Source organism: Misgurnus anguillicaudatus, chromosome 10 (assembly GCF_027580225.2).
Source record: "Misgurnus anguillicaudatus chromosome 10, ASM2758022v2, whole genome shotgun sequence".
In the NCBI taxonomy this organism is placed as follows: Eukaryota; Metazoa; Chordata; class Actinopteri; order Cypriniformes; family Cobitidae; genus Misgurnus; species Misgurnus anguillicaudatus.
In genome coordinates, this window is record NC_073346.2 from 33,851,668 (window position 1) to 33,873,698 (window position 22,031).

General features: G+C 35.9%; 2 protein-coding genes across 2 annotated transcripts; both read right to left on the reverse strand.

Moving 5' to 3' along the window:
- Positions 1–1,322: 1,322 nt before the first annotated feature.
- On the reverse strand, positions 1,323–7,787 carry LOC129448574 (membrane-spanning 4-domains subfamily A member 4A). The gene is made up of 7 exons (XM_073872420.1): positions 7,606–7,787; positions 6,203–6,407; positions 5,881–5,982; positions 4,037–4,093; positions 3,252–3,401; positions 2,995–3,101; positions 1,323–1,755 (listed from the first exon to the last, which is right to left on the reverse strand). Exons 2-7 carry the CDS (start codon positions 6,374–6,376, stop codon positions 1,701–1,703), a joined length of 645 nt encoding a protein of 214 aa, XP_073728521.1. The 5' UTR covers positions 6,377–6,407; positions 7,606–7,787; the 3' UTR covers positions 1,323–1,700.
- A 1,438-nt stretch (positions 7,788–9,225) lies between these two features.
- sema4aa (sema domain, immunoglobulin domain (Ig), transmembrane domain (TM) and short cytoplasmic domain, (semaphorin) 4Aa) lies at positions 9,226–21,015 on the reverse strand. Its single transcript, XM_055211054.2, has 14 exons — positions 20,725–21,015; positions 17,611–17,771; positions 17,216–17,272; positions 17,025–17,120; positions 16,323–16,416; positions 16,019–16,141; positions 15,074–15,207; positions 14,773–14,948; positions 14,535–14,676; positions 14,082–14,271; positions 11,885–12,000; positions 11,129–11,292; positions 10,671–10,741; positions 9,226–10,065 (listed from the first exon to the last, which is right to left on the reverse strand). Exons 1-14 carry the CDS (start codon positions 20,822–20,824, stop codon positions 9,470–9,472), a joined length of 2,220 nt encoding a protein of 739 aa, XP_055067029.2. The 5' UTR covers positions 20,825–21,015; the 3' UTR covers positions 9,226–9,469.
- Positions 21,016–22,031: the final 1,016 nt, after the last annotated feature.

The following is a 22,031-nucleotide window of genomic DNA, read 5'->3' on the forward strand; positions in this document are numbered from 1 at the left end:
TACTTTATTCCCGTTTACAGCCCTGCACGCGCGGGGTATTTTTAAACGCGGGTATGATGAATTATGTAGACGAGTTGAGCTGAGACAAGATTACGCGAGAGTCTGCAGGCTGCATGCAACATCTGTTTATATTCTTGGCTTGTTTTGGGGTGTGTGTGTGTACTATACAATCTTTTTGACATGAAGGTCCCCCGTTTTACATAACATTATTTGAATGCCCCCACCCAAAATACTTACTTTACTCAATAAAATATTTTAGAGCTTGACAAAGACGTGCATTTATTATAAAAATAACCAAACACTATTGATTTAAAGTTATGTCTTATTGTAGATCATTTTAAGTCACATCGAGGACCTCTAGTGCAGTGGTTCCCAAACTGGGGGCCCCTGAAATGGTGACATTTTATAAAATACATTAATTTATCATAAATTCTGTGTACTTAAACCTGAGAAAAAATAAGGCTACTAACCAACAGCACTACATTCAAAAAAAATTTTTTTTTGCTTAATTCAAATTTTGAGTTTTGTAATGTTTTATGTCATAAATTCTCTTTGGGGGGGCCATGAAGGGATGCACCGACTGTACGCAAAGGGGGCCGCACGCCGAAAAATGGGGGTAAAATAAACCCCAAAATATATAAATTGAAGTAAATAAGAGCATGCTCTCCTGTTTAGTGGAAGTGTTTGGTAGAAGAAAAAGCTGTAAACCTGCAACATACACATTGTGTTTGTATATTCTAAAGTTAGGTGTTGATCTATATTTTGTGTGCATGTCTACAATATGAAGCACTTCCATTGTGACTGGATTACATTCCATCCATGCAATCTGTTTCTCCTCTGCAGGGTCACGGGAGGCCCGAAGCCTACGTCAGCATCTTGTGCCACAGAAAGGTTACACCTGAGAATCTAGATACGGTAGATCAGTGGTTCTCAAACTGGGGTCCGGGGCCCCCAGGGGGGCCCCAGTTTTATGACATTTTATAAAATACATTAATTTATCATGAATTCTGTGAAATTAAACCAAAAAAAAAATTATTCAGCACTACTTTGTATGATTTAATGTTTTGTTTAATTAAAATGTGAAGTTTTAGAACTGTTTTTTTCCATAAATTTTCTTTGGGGGGGCCGCCAAGGAATGCACCAAACACAAAGGGGGCCGCACGGTGAAAAAGTCTGAGAACCACTGCGGTAGATGGCCAGTTGCATTACAGTCCATTGCCCCATATTCATTCTGAATGGTGACAATGCTTTAAATTCAAATGAAATATATAATTTATACTGCTTATGACAAAAAATAATATGCAATGCTAAACATGTATATCTACTGTATAACATGCACTTTATTTTTATGAATAAAAAAATAAGAAATGAAATAATTAAAGATTACATTTGAGAATATTTATAGACAGTGCTCAGGAGATGCATGCAGGACCAATGTTGGAGATCAATGTCTTATATATTTATGAAATAATTAAAATATAACAATAATAAATTTAATATATATAGATATAAGAGATATATAATAAAAGAACAATGCATTTTATTTAGACAATTAAAATCCACATATGTCCAACACAGAGTGGCTCATATAGAAGTGCATTTTCACCCATAAAGTAATTTTTGTCAGCTTGTGATTACATTTTTGGATAGGTATATTTGAAAATATGAGATACAGTCCCCTCAGGGTTTGGAGCTGCAATTCATTGCAATTCGTTTTTCAGAAGACTGCTGGTACTGCTGCTGTCAACTTTTGCTTCATCCTGAAATAAAGAGACCATCAATCTGTTACATCATATCTGTATGTTAACATCAGTAAGACAGAATAAATTAAGTTATTAAAGTTCACACAGTAAATTAGGTTCAGAATATCATACAGGGTTCCCACACCTTAGTTAACTTCAAAATCCTTTCAAGGACTTTCCAGGTCCAATACCCTCAAATTCAAGGACTAAATGTGGGGACACATTTCAAGTGAGAGCAAGGTTACATCGTGTTACCTTTTAAGATACATTGTTACAGTTCCCTTTCGAGGGAACTCGCGCTGCGTCACTGCGGTGACACTTTGGGGACGCCTCCAGGGGTAAGTGCGTCTGTATGTGTATATCAAATTCAACCAATGGTGAGGCTTAACGACAAAGACAAGTAGACGCTGGAGCCAGGAAGTATATCGCTATCTGAAATATTGCCAAAGACGGCGTTACAGGGATGAAGGAAGTGTGGCAAGGAAGACGCAGCGTCTCGTTCCCTTATCAGGAAACAACAGTTACACACGTAACCCGAGACGTTTTCATGTGTCAACTATGCAAAAAAGCATTTTGGTATGAAATTTGCATACAGAAGATATAAGCATTAAAAGCAAACAGTTTAGCATGTGTGCATAAAAAGTCTAGAATTTTTATGATATTTTATTCTACACTACACAGGGAATAATATGGATTCATTTTCAGAAAACTTCTTGCATAAACTAGATTCAAGCACTTTCAATGACCTGTATCTATGTATGTATATTTTCAAAAACTTCCCAGGGCCTTAAATTTTCCCCCCAGATTCACAAACTTTCAAGGATTTCAAGGACTCGTGGGAACCCTGTATATACTAATTTTCTAATTTCGTTGACGCAAAGTGATGTACAGTTTACTTTGTACAAATTAAGTCATCTTGAACCTTTGGTTTATTGCCTTGGACAAAGGCACAATTGTGATAATTCATGGCTCAATGTGGTATTTGAATCTATAAGCTATGACCTTTCAGAAATGACCTCAGATCTCTAAAACACCAATGTTAATGCCATTTACAATTTGATAAAATCCCACTGATGCTCTAACTGAACATTTTGTCATAATCACCATTAAAATATTTATTTACTTTTAATCAGCAATGATGCTGTCTAGAGGACCAAGGGAGTCAGAACTGGTGCAAAAATTAGATGCATAAGAGCCTTAATTTACACAAACAAACTTCATCATGTGTTGACATAATGGGTGAAGTTTGGTCTCATCCTGACCGATGGCCTTGATGGAGAAGATGGACAGAGCAATGCACACACACAGTTCAAGGCAAGACAGGACCAGCAGGAGACCCTTCACTCCATCCAACATTTGCTGAATAACAGAAATAACAGAGTTCACATGGCATACAACACAGTCATGTCCTGTCAGAAAAACTCAAACCTTGTGTGCATCAAGCAATAAAATACAACAGCATCCACAAAACGTTAATGTTAAATTGATCTTCACTATATATGGACATACATAATATCTTGTTCTCATCGACCAACAGTCCCAGTACGTGTTTGTACATTCATCACCACCGGGTCTTAAACTGAGCTCCCAGCTGAAGTAGCCAATTCCAGCAGCAGCCAGCAGAGCACAGATCACAGTCATGGCCAGTGTGGCCTTGATCTGCTCCAAAACAACAATAAAAAGTTATGACAGTGGGCGTGGACTGTGTTTGGATGTACAATCTTACACCATTAACACAAACTGACAATGTGTAAACTTATACAAATGCCTTAACTCGCGTTGTGTCATAGGTCAACAATAATTTAGATAAAACCTAATCGGCACAGAGATTTACACCCATTAGCTAATTTTGCATTAAAATGTAAAACATTTTTTTAAAGACCAACTATTACCGTTGTTTTAAAGTCAGGGACAATATCTTTTACTGGAAGCATGCCTCTTAATTACACACAAAAAATGATGCTAAATAATACTAAAAAGCCCGTAATCATATGGGGGACCATTTGAGGCGCTATATAGCACCTCTGTAGAACCATAGGTGGTGCTAAAGCATGACTAAAGCACCGCTTATGGTTCAACATAGCACACAGGTGCTACACATGTTCTTCTACATAGGTTTTGTTTAGTGCCATTTAGCACCATTTTTAGATTGCACATTGCTTAAAAGAATCATGCCATTATTATTAAAATATAAAAAGCAGCAATACATTTGCACTTGTGTACAGCATACTGCAAAGAGAGCAGTTAATTTCAACAAAAAAGGTCAAAGCCAGTAAATATGAGCATTTACTCACCAAAGAAGGATGGGAACTCTTGTTTGCAACAATTGCCACAATCCCAGAGACAACAAACTGGCAAATAAACAAAACTGTATTATAGCCACAGTTACTTATTCAAATTTAATTATTTTTGAGCCTGAACTAAAACAGCAGAGAATCTATCTATCTATCTATCTATCTATCTATCTATCTATCTATCTATCTATCTATCTATCTATCTATCTATCTATCTATCTATCTATCTATCTATCTATCTATCTATCTATCTATCTATCTATCTATCTATCTATCTATCTATCTAATATAGAGAATTTAGACAGTGGCATTCGCATACAGTATTTTTGGCCTCAAAAAAGGCCATTGTGAGTCTTCAGAGTCTTTTTCAGCAATTTGATAAAGGAATATATGACAAAACTGCAATGGAAACCGTTTTTTCGCATTTGCAAGCCACCTGATGTGTGTAAAAATCACATGATCATTTTTTAAATATTGAACAGTATGTATCCCAATTCAGGGTCTGGATCCTTTTAAGGCCGCGGACTTTGAAGGCAAGCTCAATATTTGAAGACGGCAGCCTCTAAAGGCCACGTCGCGAACCGAAATGAGACGGTCTAGCCCAGTGGTTTTCAACCTGGGAGGGGAGGGGAGATGGGACCAGGGGGGCTCCAGTTTTATGACATTTTATGAAATACATTAATTTATCATGAATTCTGTGTAATTAAACCTAAAAAAAAATAAGGCTACTAACCAAAAGCACTACTTTTTTGTATAATTTAATGTTTTTTATTAAAATGTTTAGTTCTAGAAGGACTAAAGGCCGGGAAGGACTGCACCGTACACAAGGGGGGCCGCACGCTGAAAAAGTTTGGGAATCACTGGTCTAGCCTATGGGGGGAGTTGCACCCCTTGTTGTTCCCGCCCCGTTGCTGTTCCCGCCCACTACGCTTGTCAGCGGGACAAAGCAACTGAGACCTATCAGACTTTTACACATAAATATGGAGGCAGACATTTCATTGATGCAGATTAAACTATACAACAGTATGTAAAATTCAGCAAATGTAAAAATATACAAAAGCAAAACACAACACGCACAATGTTGCAGCAATAATATTATTTAACTTCACAAAAACATAATTTATAATAGTAAAAGAGTCAAAATAACTTTTAATTTGCAAAATATACACTTTCATTTAACTACAGGTTTGAATGTTTAATTCAAAATACCCAGACATCACGGGCGCGCATTGAATGGTAGGTTCAACTCGAGGGGCAACTTTCCGATCTCTCATGAAGCCAATACGGAAGTGACTTAAACTGCAATTCAAGGGAGTCAATTCCCAAAGCCCCTCATGTCAAAATGCCCAACTTTAAAACTCATCCGTGTAAATTATATTATGCCTTAAAGTTCTGCAGAATTAAGGGTGTGGCACTTGAGTGACTAGAGTCGAGCTAGGCGGGCGTGGTTTCAGCAACCAGCCACCCCAGCTTCACCCATGTCCTGCCTCTTTACCCATTTTCGAATATCCGCGAGCGATGCGCGGCCAAGATGGCGACGGCAGGCACCGCCTCTTATTGGCTTCAAAAATTATCTTCAGATTTAAAAATTACGTTTTAGACACATGACATTTCGACTAAATGTCATTTCGCAATAGTTTCTTGTCATTATGAAAATTTTGCACAAATATTTAATGGAAACCCAGCTTATGATATATGAGTGCTTAATATTTAATAAATTACGTTAAAAAAATGTATCAAGCACAACTATACAAGCAAATAACAGGCTCAAATATGACATAATAAAAAAACAAAGTGAACAAATATTCATTCATGAATATTTTAGTGAATAAATATAAACTCACAGGAACTCCAAGAAAGACTATAAATTCGGTTTGCAGGCCGTCGATCAGTATTGTGATGGTACACAGTGACATCATTACAAAACCAGTAAACATCTGCACCAACTGGATAAACAAACACACATACAAGTCCACTCAACACATATATTCAGAAAATGATGCGCGTCATCTCCCAAACTTAAGACATTGTACTGAAATGTTTATTTTTCTGTAAAGCACCTCTGAAACAAAAGTAATAGATAAGAGAAATTAAATGATCCCGAATTATTGCATTTATTGATTTGTGTGAAACAATGTGCATCGAACACATCATTCAAACTCTCACCCCCAGCGTCATGGGCCTTCCCTTCTGAAACATCCTGGTTCTGGGCGGCAGTTTGGGCTTTTCCACCTCCACCTTGCTTGCTTTCGGGTCCGGAGACTCCATTTTATCCTCTAGTGGGATAACATGAGTCACAACCTTCACTCCATTTGCTGCAGTAATCATTGAAGATGCCATCTCTCACAGGAATACAACAGTTGCCTTTATACTGAAACAAGGAAACAAAATTACAAAATTACAACATAAGGACTCGCCAATCCTGCTTTTTGTTTCCTGATGGAGGTTGAATATGCAAACCAATCTCTCGTTTTAGTTTGCAGTTATAAATCTGTAGATTACTGATTTATGAGAAGTCATAAAAACTGTTTTACAGTTACTTCCTCAATTTAACAATACAAACACACATACAGTACAGACTGTGTCTCAAATGCTAGTGAGCTGATAGTGGGCTGACCTGCTGAATACAACACCATTGTACTGTTGAATATGGTAAAGTGTGATGTACGATCTGCTATTGTATTAAAAATAGCATATAGACAGAACATATATGATAAACATGTTAACAATTGTATTCTAACCTGTAGTCACATGACCTCATTATGTTGCAAAATATATTGCAGAAGTAAGAAAGTTTATCTATTTTTTTATTTTATTTGCTGTTATTTGTGTATACCTGTAAATGTATGCATTTGACAGACGGTTTAGAGCAACTTACAGTGCATCTTTTTAAAATTATTTTATTATTAGTAGGTGTGTTCCCTGATATCTCTCCCACTTAGCTATACAGGAACACATACATAATATTCATATAATATAAAATATATAGTATAATACTATTTGAGTTGAAGGAAAAAAACTACTGCACTTCTTTCTAATAAAATAATGGCAAGTATGTCTTTCTACAAATTGTGCATTAATATTTAGTGGGGAACACCATGTACAAAATATATACTGCAGCTATAATAAAAGTATAATATACTATCACAAATAAGCTACTGTTTCTGTGGTTTTCGGTTTATCCACACTATTTAATATTCAAACAAGAACATAAACACGTCTTTCTACAAATTGTGCATTAATATATTTAGTGGGGAACACCATGTACAAAATATATACTGCAGCTATAATAAAAGTATAATATACTATCACAAATAAGCTACTGTTTCTGTGGTTTTCGGTTTATCCACACTATTTAATATTCAAACACGAACATAAAAATGTAAACTTACCAAAAAAGCTATTTGGGCAGGTAAGTTACTGTAGTTAAAGCCTGATAAAAGGCTCACTGGGTATTACAAGCTATTGTGAAAGTAAACTGCTACACGCGCGTCTTGACGTTTAGTATCCAGATTGTCAGATAAAAACAGTTTGTTTCCAAACAAAATAAAAGGAACACGTTTACTTACCGATTCTTCAGAGATGTTTACCTACGACCTCATTTACCGTCAACGACGAAGTTTTGACGGGAAATGAAACTTCTTATTTCTCCTCCCACTAAAATCAGTTAACCCATTTGATACCAGATAGATACTTGTGTTAAAGGCCCTCACGTTCGGATGCGACGGAGAAGATCATCAAACACACAAATATTATTTTAAAGCAGCTTTACAACACTTCGCAAACTGGTTTGGACACCTCCTTGTAATAACGCAGCGAATCTCCAGTGATTTGTGAATCGGTTCGTTCGGACACTCGTTGATTCGAGTCTCTTCGGCTGCATTTTACTGCATTTTTCCTTATAAGGAAAGAAATATTTAGTTCAGTGTTGACACTCATTATAATCTATGTTTTATATTTTAAATTAAATAAATGAAATACATTTATGAATTTTTGTTTTAATTGCATGTTTATTTGTTTTGTGTCGTCAAGGTTATTTACGATTGTTTAAAGGGGGCATATCATGAAAATCTGACTTTTTTCATGTTTAAGTGCTATAATTGGGTCCCCAGTGCTTCTGTCAACCTAGAAAATGTGAAAAAGAACAACCCAGTAACTTAGTTTTGGTAAGTAAACCATTCTCTGCAAGCATGTGAAAAAAATAGGTCATTGAAATTTAGCTCCCCTTGTGATGTCAGAAGGGAATAATACCGCCCCTTCATCTGCACTATCCAACCACGACACAGCCATTAGTGCAGACATCAGCTCATTTGCATTTTAGAGGACACGCCTAAATACAGCACATTTTTACTCACACCTACATTGTTAGAAAAATGGTCAAAATAGGTACCCCATTTGTTATTGGGACAGAACCCTCTAAAAAGGTCCTTATGTGTACCATAAAGCACTAATATACTAATATATAATACTACCAGGTACTAATATGCAATCTTTAGGTAAAAAGTTGTAAAAAAATAACCTTTTTTTTGAAAGGGTACAGCCCCAGCGACAATCGGGGTACATATGTTGACCCCTTATTTTACAGTGAACAAACTACAAAGGGGCAATTTGAACATGCTATAATAAATTATCTATATGATATTTTGAACTTCACATACGTACTTTCGGGACACCAAAGATTTATTTGACATCGGAAAAAAGTCTTGTGAAATTTCCCCTTGAATCTCTCAAAAAAATAATCTTTTACTAACACATGGTGGAATTAAGTTTTCTTACAATGAAATTAACATTAATTAATATAATTTTTATTTTAAGAAAACTTGATTCAATCATTTTGAACCAGTGTCCATAATTGTATTACATCTATCCAACAAGTTAAAACATCATAATAATTTAACAATCACAGTTTTAAATAAAAAAGAAATTATTAAGTTTAAAAAAATTGCACATTTGTGAACCATTGATGTATGGTTTGTTAGGATCGGACAATATTTGACCGAGATACAACTATTTGAAAATCTGGAATCGGAGTGTGCAAAAAACATCTAAATATTGAGAAAATCACCTTTAAAGTTCTCCATATAAGTCTTAGCAACACATATTACTAATGATAAATTCATTTTTTATATATTTAGGCTAGGAAATTTAAAAAATATCCTTATGGAACATGATCTTTACTTAATATCCTGCCATAAAAAATGATAATTTTGACCCATATAATGTATTGTTGGCTATTGCTTCAAATATATCCGTGCTACTTATGACTGGTTTTATGGTTCAGGGTCACATTTGTGTTAAAAGCATTCTAGTGGTCATCTCTGATTCATTTCAAAGTGTAAGTGGTTTTGTCGCATATCTCTGGAATCAGCACTATTTAAACATTGTCTTCATGACACCCAGCATATATGGGCCTACTGCTGGTTTTAACTGGACTCAGCTATTAGGAGATTGCTTTTCTACCAATTCCGTTTGCCAGATACTGTCTGTCTCTAAATCTTTAGAGAGATTTTGAGGGACGGTTTTGTTACACCACATGCTGTGCCACCGGAAGACCACAAAACCAGTAAACAGACAGATACACATAACAAACAAGATGCAAAAAGCAATCATTTCAGTGTAGTAACTCTTCTGTTTGATGCAAACCGTATTTTCAGGGTTCATGAGATTCGCTTTTCCTTTGGTGGATTCAGTTTCTTCCTCAGATATTGGCTCCATTTCAGTGTCCTTACTGGAGTCCCGGGTTACATCGGGATGCTGGTGTGATGGGTGAGAGAATGAACGAGGGGTAATGGGGGGCATAACCGAAAACGAGGCAATGATTTGCCTGAAGCCCAGTTCCTCCGAGACGCAGCGATAGATGCCCACAGTATCCGGAGTGACACGAAACGTAAGGCTGCCGTCGGCCTGGTGCACGTACGGCAACTGAGATACAACGCTGTTGTTTAAAAACCTCCAAGTCACTTCAGCCAGCCTGGATCTCGACTCACAGTGTAAAACCACAATCTCGTTAAACTGTGCAGTTCGTGGCGCTAAAGAAAGACACATGCATGAAGTGTATTATTATAAATGCTAAACATTACATAAGGTTAATCATTAAAATTTCCATATGACAAATTTCTATTAGACTTTTGTACATTAATTTAAACTGGTGTATAAAATAAGCAAGATTAGTTCTGTATTTACAGGATAGTTCACCCAAAAATTATAATTTTGTCATCATTTACTCTCCCTCAAATTTCTTTGTTTTGCTAAACACAAGTTGATATATTTAGAAAAATGTTTGTAATCAAAGTATGATCTGGGGCACCATTGACTTCCATAATATTGTTTTTTCCTACTGTTAAAGTCAGTGGTGCCCAACAGGTTTGCAAAAACGTAAGGGCGAGTAAATGATGACAGAATTTTTACTTTTAATCTTGGTAAACCAGAAATATCCGATCATTTTTAAAAAGGACATTTCGAGGCCTAGAAAAGTTTAATCTTAAAACATCATGGACATTTATATATTACAAATCTATATTGATATTTCCTGACACACTAAAACAAAATATACATTTGGTTACTTTTGCATAGCACTGCACATTTTGCAAACACTTTTAAGTTTGGTAAAAAATGTAACAAAAAACTTGTTCACCTGTAGCAGGACCTGTAGTTTTAAGCTCTGCGCACTGCTCTTGGACGTTTCCGCTTTCTATGTCCTGTCGTCTGTATGTGACACAAAAAGATTACACTGTCAATTTATTAAATTATGCATCCAACAAGGACATGATTACAAGACTAGATCAAATACTTGATGTCTTAAATAGAGATACTGTAATGGTCTGCATAAACATCAGATCAGAAAAAGAAACATAAACAATTAGATCAGCCATACATTTCTGCTAAAAAAATGCTGTTTTTTTCAAACCCTGCATTGAGTCAAAAAGGGATGGACCCAAGCTGTTGGGTTGTAATTTATTGTTTCAATCCAAAATGTTAGGTTGTTTAAACCCATTCCTGTGTCAAATCTAAACTTTTTCTGGGTTAATTAAACTCTTTTTGACCCCATTCAGCATTTTTTAAGTGTGTATATCAAAACACTGTATAACTTACAGTTTAGACCGCGTGCTGGATACAGTAGTACACACTTTAGTCTCTGAGTCCCATCCACAAAACGGGTCACGGGCCAACACGCACTCTGCACAGTTTGGATAGACTGAACAGCGGGACACAGGCACTCTAAAGACACCCTCAGAACAGCCAATGAATAACACACCCTATAGAAATTCAAAAATGTCAATGAATGGCAATAAATGAAACTTGATATATCACATTACGCTTTCACTAAATTATAGCTCTGCTCCATGATCAATTAATTCTCCCAATATTCTGCAATACTCCCAATGCAAAGGCTTATCTCTTTTAATACAAATTTTAAAGCAGCATAAAGCTTATATTCTTCACAAAGGCATTGATGAAAGAATATACAGCATGCTAGCTGTCCTTTCACCATCTAGGTTAACTTTAGATATTTGAGTAACTCTAGCCATAATAACTTTGAAATTGGATATGTGTTGCTTTTGCCAAAATTACTTGCAAAATGTATGATATTCCTTCATGCAAAGTCAACAGAGATTACAAGGTGTTTGGTTTTATTTATTTTATATAGTCTATTCTTGGGCTATGGTTAGATGCCCAAATTTTGCCTTTGACGTCTGGGCTGAGTTTGGCAGCTATTAGATGTATTTTGAACGCAAAAATGCTTGCTGGGAGCCGGTTTTGTAACACAGTTGTATCAGAACACAGAGAAAACAACACAAACAAATGTATTACTGTTTATTTAGCAGAGGGGAAAGAAAGCTTTAAAACCTTTTTGGTGGAGAGTATGATGTTTTTCACCGTTTGTGGTTGCTTGAAAACCTGGATCTCCTCGATAATATGAGGACCTTTAGTCAGCAGGACGATTTTATGAAGAAATCCAGACTCTAAAGGCAACAGAAGAACAGCTTCAATCTGCAACCTTTTATTAGTGATGCACCGATGTATCGAACGATTTTTGATGAATTTGAAACCATCGGCATATCAGCAATAGCACAAAAAGGCTGATACTGATTGTGAGCCATGCAGTCAGATTAAGATTATTTCAGGAAAATGTCTGCGGTCTGTTTGTTTTTTTTAAAAATCTCTGAAAAAGTCCAAAAATCGCCAAACTTTTATCTTACTTTGTGTCTCTCTTATTATGTTTGTCAGTTGAATGTTAACTAGATCCAATCCATGTTCAGTAAAATTGGTAAAACTTTACAATAAGGTTCATTAGTTAAAGATACAATTTGTATTTATGCGCCGAAAGATGGCGCCAGATCAAACAAAAACAATGATGTTGTTTACTGACGCTCTGAAGCAGCGTGGAATTATGGGATTTGTAGTCTTTAACTTTAGCCATCAATCAGACGAGAACGAGAAATCACGTTGATGGATAAAGTAATCAAGTCTTATAAATGTTGCGTTTGATGACATCGTTTATTTCATTATGTAAGTTTATATGTGATGTTCAAAACGAAATTGTTAGTCATATTGATATTACAGTATTAGTCCAAATTCGATGGTAAACACAGCTCAGAATTAAGTTTTCAACTTACAATCTACAATGATTTTTCACATAATGTATTGACATTATAAATCTTATTATGAAGTGTCTTAAAATGACCATTTATATTGCTGTACAATACCTTTTGATGTGCACATCGTCCGCGGGAAGACGCGCTGATTACAGTCTACACACTAATGTTGTGATCAATATAATAGCATACGTTTTTTGAAGGGTTACGAATCAAAACAACTCACCCATCGCGTAAAACACAAGCAGGATCAGAATCTCGGTCTAGTTAAATGTTGTCGTGAAGCTCTCTCTATCCAGATAATGCAACACCAAATTGATCCTCTCTCGGTTGGTTCCAAACTCTTCTTGGGTCGTTTGGTTGGCCGTACGCTTACAAGAGCTGACCCAACCAGCGGCAGACGGTACAGAGATATCCATAAGTCCATAAGCAAGCGCATAGTTCCGCATTTGTCCACAACACTGGCTGCGTCCAAAAACTCAAGGCAGTGAGGACTTGCCTCGCTGCCTCATGAGGACATGACTTCGGACTCAAAATATAAACAGAGAGCGCCTTTGTGATAACTAATCACATATTTGAAAACTACAATCCTAATTTCTCGCTAGAAATTAAATTAAAATGCTTAAAAAGTGAAAATATACGTTTATTTTCACTAAATTTGTGCTCCAGCCGCTTCCTTGGCCGCCATTTTATTTTTTCGAGCTCGACCAGTGTGGTCATGTGGTTTACGTCAGTAAAGGCGGTGACAACGGGTCACATGGATATTAACGTCATTGACAGGAGACTGCACTGCCCCGTGTCAATGTTTTGAATGGAAATTTTCTCACGATTTACAAGTAGTTGAAAACATTACAGATATTGATAGTAATCAGCTGGACAAAATATATAACACTGGCCTAGTGGTTTTTGGAGATTTTACTGCAAATATCTTACAAATTGCACCTTTAACTACATTAGTTAGTTTACTACATGAAATAATAATGAACTGCACTTATACAGCATTTATCGATCTTTGTTAATGTTAATTTCAACAATTACTAATACTTTATTAAAACCTTGTTAATGCACTGTGTGAACAATCAATTAAATGCTTTATGTCTCTTAACTAACATTAACAAAGATTAATAAGTTCTGTAACAAATGGATTGATCATAGTTTGTTATGTTAGAGAATACATTAACTAATTGTATCTAATGAACCGTATTGTAAAGGGTTTCCAAGTAATTTTTTAATATCTTTTAATTTTTTAATATTTTTTAATAGTTATCTGTTTAAATCGGTATCACCCCCACCCCCCAAAAAATGTATGTTTCAAATAGAGATGGCGATACTATACTATGGAAGTCAATGGTGCTTAAAAACGGTTTGGTTACAAACATTGCTGAAAAAATATTTTTTGGGTGAACTATCCCTTTATCATAACACATAAAATCAGTTGATGTAGTTACCGGTGAGCAGGTACAGTATGGTGTAACTCCGTCCATTGGCAGCTTGGGTTTTCTGAGCAACTAAACGGCTATAAAGCTCTTCAGGAGATGACAGAAGTAGTTTCTTCCCCATAGGACGCACTGCTTGTTTAGTGAGAAAGGTCTTTTTTACAGTGTTTAACACGCTGTCACTGTCATTAAACAATCCACACTGTGAAGAGATGCGATAACTTTGGTTAAAAAATGTATACATTTAAGTTACACATTTAATACTAATATGTATCTTTGGAGTACTGTTATGCACTCTTTGGTACCAATATGTACCTCTGTGGTACTAATATGAACCTTTTAGGTGCAAATACTGTACCTTTTCAAAGGGTATCGCCCCAGTGACAGCTATAGGGACATTTTTAGGGACAGTGCATGTTTAAATGTTTCACAGAGGGTAAAATGCATTTGACTTGGGTTCATTACCTTTCCGAGTTTGCCATCTGTATTTGAATGGGGTGACCATTTGTTTCCATTCATATCATATGTTTTGTAATGCCCTGAAAATGCTGCTTTAATGTCTGCTAGACTAAAAGCACAGACTGCTGACCGACCAGAGGACAACGACCTGAGAGACAGACAGAGAGAGAATCCTGGCACATGATCTTTCAAAGTAATGAATATATGTTATGAAAGAAAAGATCTGATTAATTTTCATTGGTACCATTGGGGGGTAAAGACACCGTAGAACAGAGTATTGTCAGGGTAGTCATCGTCCAAAAGCGTGACAATATCCTGCAGGATATTAAACTGAAGTCCGTCCCCTTGTTGGCAGACCAGCTGAGACTTGGAAAAAGATGTCCAGCGCTTCTGTAGTACCCGGTGTCCTCCGTTGTCATCCTGATATAAATAATTGTTTTAAGAAAGAACTACAAAAACTGAACAGGATTAACTTACATGCTTGATGTTTTTGCTAACTGATTTGAAATGATTAATTCTGATTGAGAGTAGTAATGAAATCTCACCGTGCAGATTTGGGCCACACGGGACACAGTAAATGAGTTCGCAAATAAGTCTCCAGTCAAGTCCCCAACCTCAGTAAAAAACAGCAGGATCTTCCTTTCACTGGCGATGTGTGTAGAATGTATGAATACAGGATCTATATAGTAAGAGAACCAATGCATTGCTTTAAGTCTACAAACCGCATTTACGGTTAATAATGGATTTTGTATATCAAACTTCATAAACTATGATCACTGGTTTCTGAATGGCTATACGACCATTCACAGGAGTGTCAAGTTAAATTATAAATATATTTTCCTTACATGTCGGTATTGTGATATTCAAACATAAATGTGACCCAGGACCACAAAGCTAGTCATAAGGGTGATTTTTCTTTAAGCTTAATAAACTTTCCATTGATGTATGGTTTGTTAGGACAATATTTGGCCAAGATAAAACTATTTGAAAGTATGGAATTGGAGGGTGCAAAAAATCTTTATAAAAATGTAGAATTTTAACCCATATTTTTGGCTATTGCTACAAATATACTCATGCGACTGGTTTTGGTGTTCAATGTCACAAATAGACTTTTAAATCATGCATCTTGATTGAGCCTTTTCAAATTCATAAGAACAATTTGATGCGAAAACAACTAGATTTGTCAATTAAAAAATACATTCAAATTCATTTGGCACTAGTATAAAACAAAGTGTCAAAAATAAAGGTACAAAGCTGTCACTGGGGCAGTACCCTAATATGTACCATTTAGGTACAAATATGTATCTTTGAACTGCCAATATGTACATTTGAAGTACAAATACCCCAGTGTCCCAGTGACTTGTTTTGTACCTTTATTTCTGAGAGTGTACCCCTGCCCACACCAGATGAGGCCCACCGGTTGAGAATCACTAGGGGTTCTGGTGCCTCATTGGATCATTATGTTTGGGTTATACAGAACACATACTAACCATTTAACAATTTTGGTTCGCTGTCAAGCACCAAGTTGTTTCGTGTTCCTGTGCTAAGGCAGCGAGAAATTAGATGTTTTTCCCCAAAGTAGCCAACACTAGTCGCTGTATACAGCTCTTCATCTGTAAAGCACAATATGTGAGAGTGAAACATCAGCACAAGTTATACTCATGTTTTTTTATAGTAGCACTGGTAGAGCGTCGACTGACAAATTAACAGACAAATAGAGAAAATATATATGTTTTCTTTTGGATAAAGATGTCCATCAAATGCATAAATGTAATATGTGAGGTCATCTATTACCAACAATGGTGGCTGTGTTCCTCTGAGTGGAGCTGTATGGACAGCAGTTTTTGGCATCTTTTGTGTCTTTCATGGTGCTCAGAGAACCAGCTGGCTAAAACAGACATGGTCAATCTGTTAGACCTCCCTACTGAAAAGATCCTAAGCTGGTCAGGCTGGGAGACCAGCTTAACCAGCATTGCTAGGCTGGGATGACCAGCTTAGCCAGATATCAGACAAATCATCTGCACTCTGGGTAAACCAACTACTTCCATCTTAAACCAACTAAGACAAGCCAAAGGCTTGTGGGTCTGCTGGTCTTCCAGCCTGACCAGCTAACACTAGCAAAAAGTGACCAAAACCTCTCCAAATCCAGCCTGCTACACCAGTTTAACCAGCTAAATCCAGACTGGGATTTTCACTATAAAAATGTGATCTAGTAAAACTAAATTAATTAAATTTACTACTGTTAAAATCAAGCGCAATTGAATAATGTTATATTAAATGGTTAGTTAGTTCACTCAAAAATGAAAACTTTGGACACTTAAAATATAAAGCGCAAGTCAATTGCAGTTATTCTGTATAATTTTGGGTCCTTTTGAAGCTTGAAGATGTTATTTATTATTACAGTGAAAGGAGAGCAGGTTTTATATTTATCAATAATACTTTGAATGAATTGTTTAGCCTCACATTAATCAACCTATGTAATATATTTGAACTTACAATTATGATGCTTTGTGGTCCATATGCATTTGTCCCACAGGCATAGAGGTGTGTCGAGTTAAAAAACTGCAAAACACGAACAAAGTTTCTACAGTCCTGTTGATGAGAAACATAAACCAGGTAAGTTATAAATATCAAGCTTATACAATTCTGGAGTCTTTATTGATGATAGGTGGAGCAATAACGCATACCGTCTTTGAAGCCATGTGACATTTTTTCAGATTGTCTTCAGATGATGCCCATTGCAACTGTTGAAAAACAACAACATTTTCTCATGTACAACATTGCATTCGATCTGTCTTATTTGGCATCTACTGTATGCTACTTTATAGTGTTGGGACTTGTCAGTGTGATACTACACACTGTTGTTTGGCAAACTGCTTTTGATGTTCCTCATTTGTAAGTCATAAGGACAACAGTGTCTGCTAAATGACTCAACTTTCATATCTATGTGGTTTTAAAAGAAGATGAAAGTGTGGCCTCAGAATTAAACATCTGTGAACTTAAATACAGAAGTAAATGTTGTGTGCAAATGTTCATACCCAATAACTGATCCATACTTGAATTGTTACAAAACCTTGCACACCTTGTCTTTGAGTGTAATGTTATCAGGCTGGCTGACGTCCAGTGAGAGCACAGCATCTTGGGCGCCAACAAACAGTGTGTTAGCATCAATGCTGAGCAGCAGGGTGGTGTAGTTCTTCACGGTAGAGCTGTCATAGATGCCCAAGCTACGCTCTAGACTTTCTAAAAAACATAAACAATGAAGCATGATTATATTTATAGGTCAATGATATGAGGTCAGCTAGTCTGCGTTGCCAAATGTTGAAACTCATTTTTAACTATTTTTTTTTTAACTTGATAGTCATCCGCTAGGCCGTGGAAAAGTTTGGAGACTATCCTACGGTACCAGAGCCACAGATTCAATCTAATATATGATGGGTTATTTTCATCCCAGCGTTTGGTCAAAAAGGGGTTAAAGGGACACTTCACCCATTTGCATTAAAGGCGCTCTAAGCGAATTGACGCGTTTTAGACCATAAAACATTTTTTGTTACATACAGCAAACATCTCCTCACTATCTGCTTGCTGCCTGTCCGCTGATCAAACTGTAAAAAAAGGCGATCTCGGTAGACAGCTTAGGCTCGACAAACGGCAATATCAACATAGTGGCCAAACCTAGCACAACAAAACATAACAAAGTGTTCCAGCCAATAAACGACAAGAAGGATTTAGGGGTGGGGGTTGGGCGCGTTCATGAAAGCATGGATGGGAGAGGGAGGGGGAGGCGTTAGCTACCCTCCGTTTGTTTGAAAACAGTTCAAACATCAACAGGAAGTGACGTCGCACATTATTCGCTTAGAGAGCCTTTAATCTTTGTATAGTTAGAACCCCAGTCATGTTTTTGAATGGTCGTGCATCATTTCCTCAATTGCCACTGAGACAGGAGAAATACAGATTTCAGTGTTGCACTTCCTTCTTTCAATGATGTAAAAATCATCACTTTGAATCACTGAAAGAAGGAAGTAGTGCAATATCTTTGTTGAGGAAGTGAGACTACAAACACCCCTTTTCTCTGTCACATAGGCACCAAATTCGAAACGTATGTTACATTTCGACTACAAATATGACAAACTTTCAATAAAGAAGAATGAATACTTCTTTAAGGGGCGGATTCAGACAGTTGGTCAAATTAATGCAGAAAATTTTTTGTATTTTACCCAACAATGACCCAACAATTGAAACAACCCAGCACAGGTTAAACTGTATCCCAGTGGGTTGGGTTTGTGCCTATTTTGATCCAGAGCTGGATTGAAAATCTACACTCTGGATCGATGCCCAGTTAAAATGCCATTTTTCTTGTTATCTTGTTATTGTATTTAATACATACGCTCGAATAAATTATGGGTTGTTTAAACCCTTTGTGTCAAATATGGATAAACCCAACTGTTGGGTACAGTAAATAACCCTATGCTGGGTTGTTGTTAGTCAACTATGGGTTAAAACAACCAAATATATTTTAGTGTGTGTATAGTGTATTAATAACATAAAACATAACCGTGGTCTAAGCAAAACAACTGACTTCGGTCCTTTGAATTATTTAAAAACAATGCACACCCGCGATGTAACGGCATTACCACATTGGGTGTGCATTATTTTTAAATAATATAATGGCCAGTCATTAATTATTGTTTTGTAACACCCACTTATCACAACAGTTCCTAATACAGTACATAAAATATTTTGGGATTATTTTACTTGTTTTACTCAGAAATACACTGGATTATTTTCAACACATGGGTCAAAAAAGGGACAAACCCAGCTGATGAGTTACTATAAACAAAATGTTTATATTTGACCAACAATGGGTATAACCCAGCATTGAATGAAAAAACCCAAGCCCAATTAACCGAATGCATTGGGTTTTTACCCCTTTTTGACCCAATGATGGGTTGAAAATAACCCTGCATTTTTTAAAGTGTATATGAGAAAATAGAAAGGTTCTGTGATTGTTAAAGGATCTTTGTGAAGCCATCGGCTCTTTTTAGGAACCTTAATTTTTTAAAGTGCATAACATGCTTTCAAGGTGTAAGTTTCTTTCTACTTTCACTTTATATTATAAATAATGTTTTAAACTAAATACAATTGTACCAATTTCCCTTTTAATTTTTAAAGGAGTTTTCTTTCCTCATTTTGGAAACCCTTTTTTATCCTGTTTGTCATGAAAGTAATTGTGTTCATAGTTCAGAAATAAAACAGCAGCTCTGAGACTCTTTCCTCTTTTCATTTACAAGGAAATCAGTGGGGCAGTTGAAGTTTAGCAATACTGGCACAAACACAAATGTCATCATTTAATTTTTTGTGTGGTTGCAGCTATTTCCCAAACTGTTTTTCTAAACAATATGAAGTTAACAATATTCTTTTATCTAAACCCAAAACCCTTTATCATTAATGTTTCATGCTAATGTTCCCCCAGTAGCAACATAAGATGCACTTTAGTGTCATTTCCTCATTTATGTGATGACTAACTGAACGCTTTCTCGTGCGATAATGACTTGAAGTTCTTATCATAGCATTTTGGGAAAAAAAAACATTGAACAATGTAAAGCATAGTTTCAATGTCAAAAGAATGTAAATGTGCTCCATATATGGTGAATTGCAGCATCAAAAGGGCTTTTTTCCACATATGGTGGAAAAATGTTGGTGGTGATATTTTATCATGCATGCTGAATGTAGATCATCAACATTCATAGAGCTACAGTAATGTGTAAAAAATCTCACAAACAATAAATCTAGACAGATTTTGTTTATGTGGTTGACATAAACAAGGTTTGTTGATGCATTGACAATTTAATGGTTTAAGTGAAAAAGTTTGTCACAGCAGCATCACATTTAAATGTAATTGTTTAGCTTTGGTTATTTTGTCAATACTTTTCTCCGCGATACATTACATTTTATGTTCATTACAAAGTATACATTATATCAGTATTAGTGTGTTTCCTGAGGATCAAACCATGCAGAGCTCCAGAACAACGCAGAATACTGACACAACATCTGTGTTTACCCATTATAATCATCCTTTTTATTTACCAAAAAAAGCCAAGTTCTGTATTAGACAGAGATTTTGTGTGAAATGTGATTGCACATCAACAAGTGCACTTGACAATATTTTTACATTGGTGTCTTGCTGTTGACTCACCTCGGGGAAAAGACAAACGAGGACGCAGGGCGGCTTCAAATAAATCTACCAATCCCAGGAAAAAAAGAGTTAAAATCCACGTCCTAAATGATCCCACCATCCTTACAAGAGCTTTCAGGACAGAACCTGCTCACATCTGTTACTGAAACACTGAGGCAATTTCTGTCTGGCCACTTCCTCAGATGAGAGAAGAAGGAAAGAAGATCAGAAACCTCAAACCACATTGTTTACTTCTCTCTCTCTCTGTTTTTACAGTCCACTACACGCTTCCTGTTGATGGCACATTTTGTGATAGCCGCACCAAATTATCTATAGTATGTGCAATTAAATGAATTATCATAACCTACGACCCAGTCTGTGAAAACTCATTTGTAGTAATTTATTGTTTTCTACATAAATACATCTTATATAATGTAAAGGACATTCTGTGAAAATATAACCTTGATATCTTATAAATTATATGTTGACTGAGTAAGGTCATTTAAAGATTGAAATCATTGAGTGAATTTAAACTTATTCTTAAACTATATCTTGAATGAGGTTGTGCATTATTTTCAAATAATTTCAAAGGACTGGAGTTAATTATTCCTGGTATACCATGGCATGGTTACCACAAACATTGCTGTGGTAGTTATTTTAAGACATTTGACAGGTTAGTTGTGGGTTTCACAAAAAATAACCAACATCCGTGGAACATTTCTCAACCAATCAGCATAAAGCATTCAAAGACCTGTCTAATATTGGGCAATATTTAAACTTTTTTAAAATACTTTTCTTTTTTTCTATTTTTTTTCTATAAATCGACATTCATTCAGTTTTGAAAGAAAGCGAGAGGGTGAGGTTGGTTTTGATGTGTTGAAAAACCCTACATGTGCATACAGGTTTTGAAAAAGACCCAGAATCTATTTATCCATTAGTCAGGGTGCTTTCTTCAACTTGCAGTTAGGCATGGGCCGGTTACCGGTTTCAAGGTATACAGAGGTTTAAAAGAGTCAAGGTTTTAAAACCACAAAAATTGTACCATTTTCAAGGTATAAGCTGTGTTTACACAAAATTAAGTTAAATAATTAAGTCGTGTGATAGATTTGATGTTAACATTTTATATTATTAATATTAATCCATTTTAATTGTATAATTTTTATAATTTTTTGAAAGAATATTATAATTTAAGGCCTTATTTTTGCCTGGCATACATGTTGTATGTTGCTTAAAAATAAAGTGTATTGTGTCCAGTTGAAAATAACACATTTTAGAGTTGCAATGGCAATACTGCAACACCGTGAAACCATGGTATTTTTGCTTAAGGT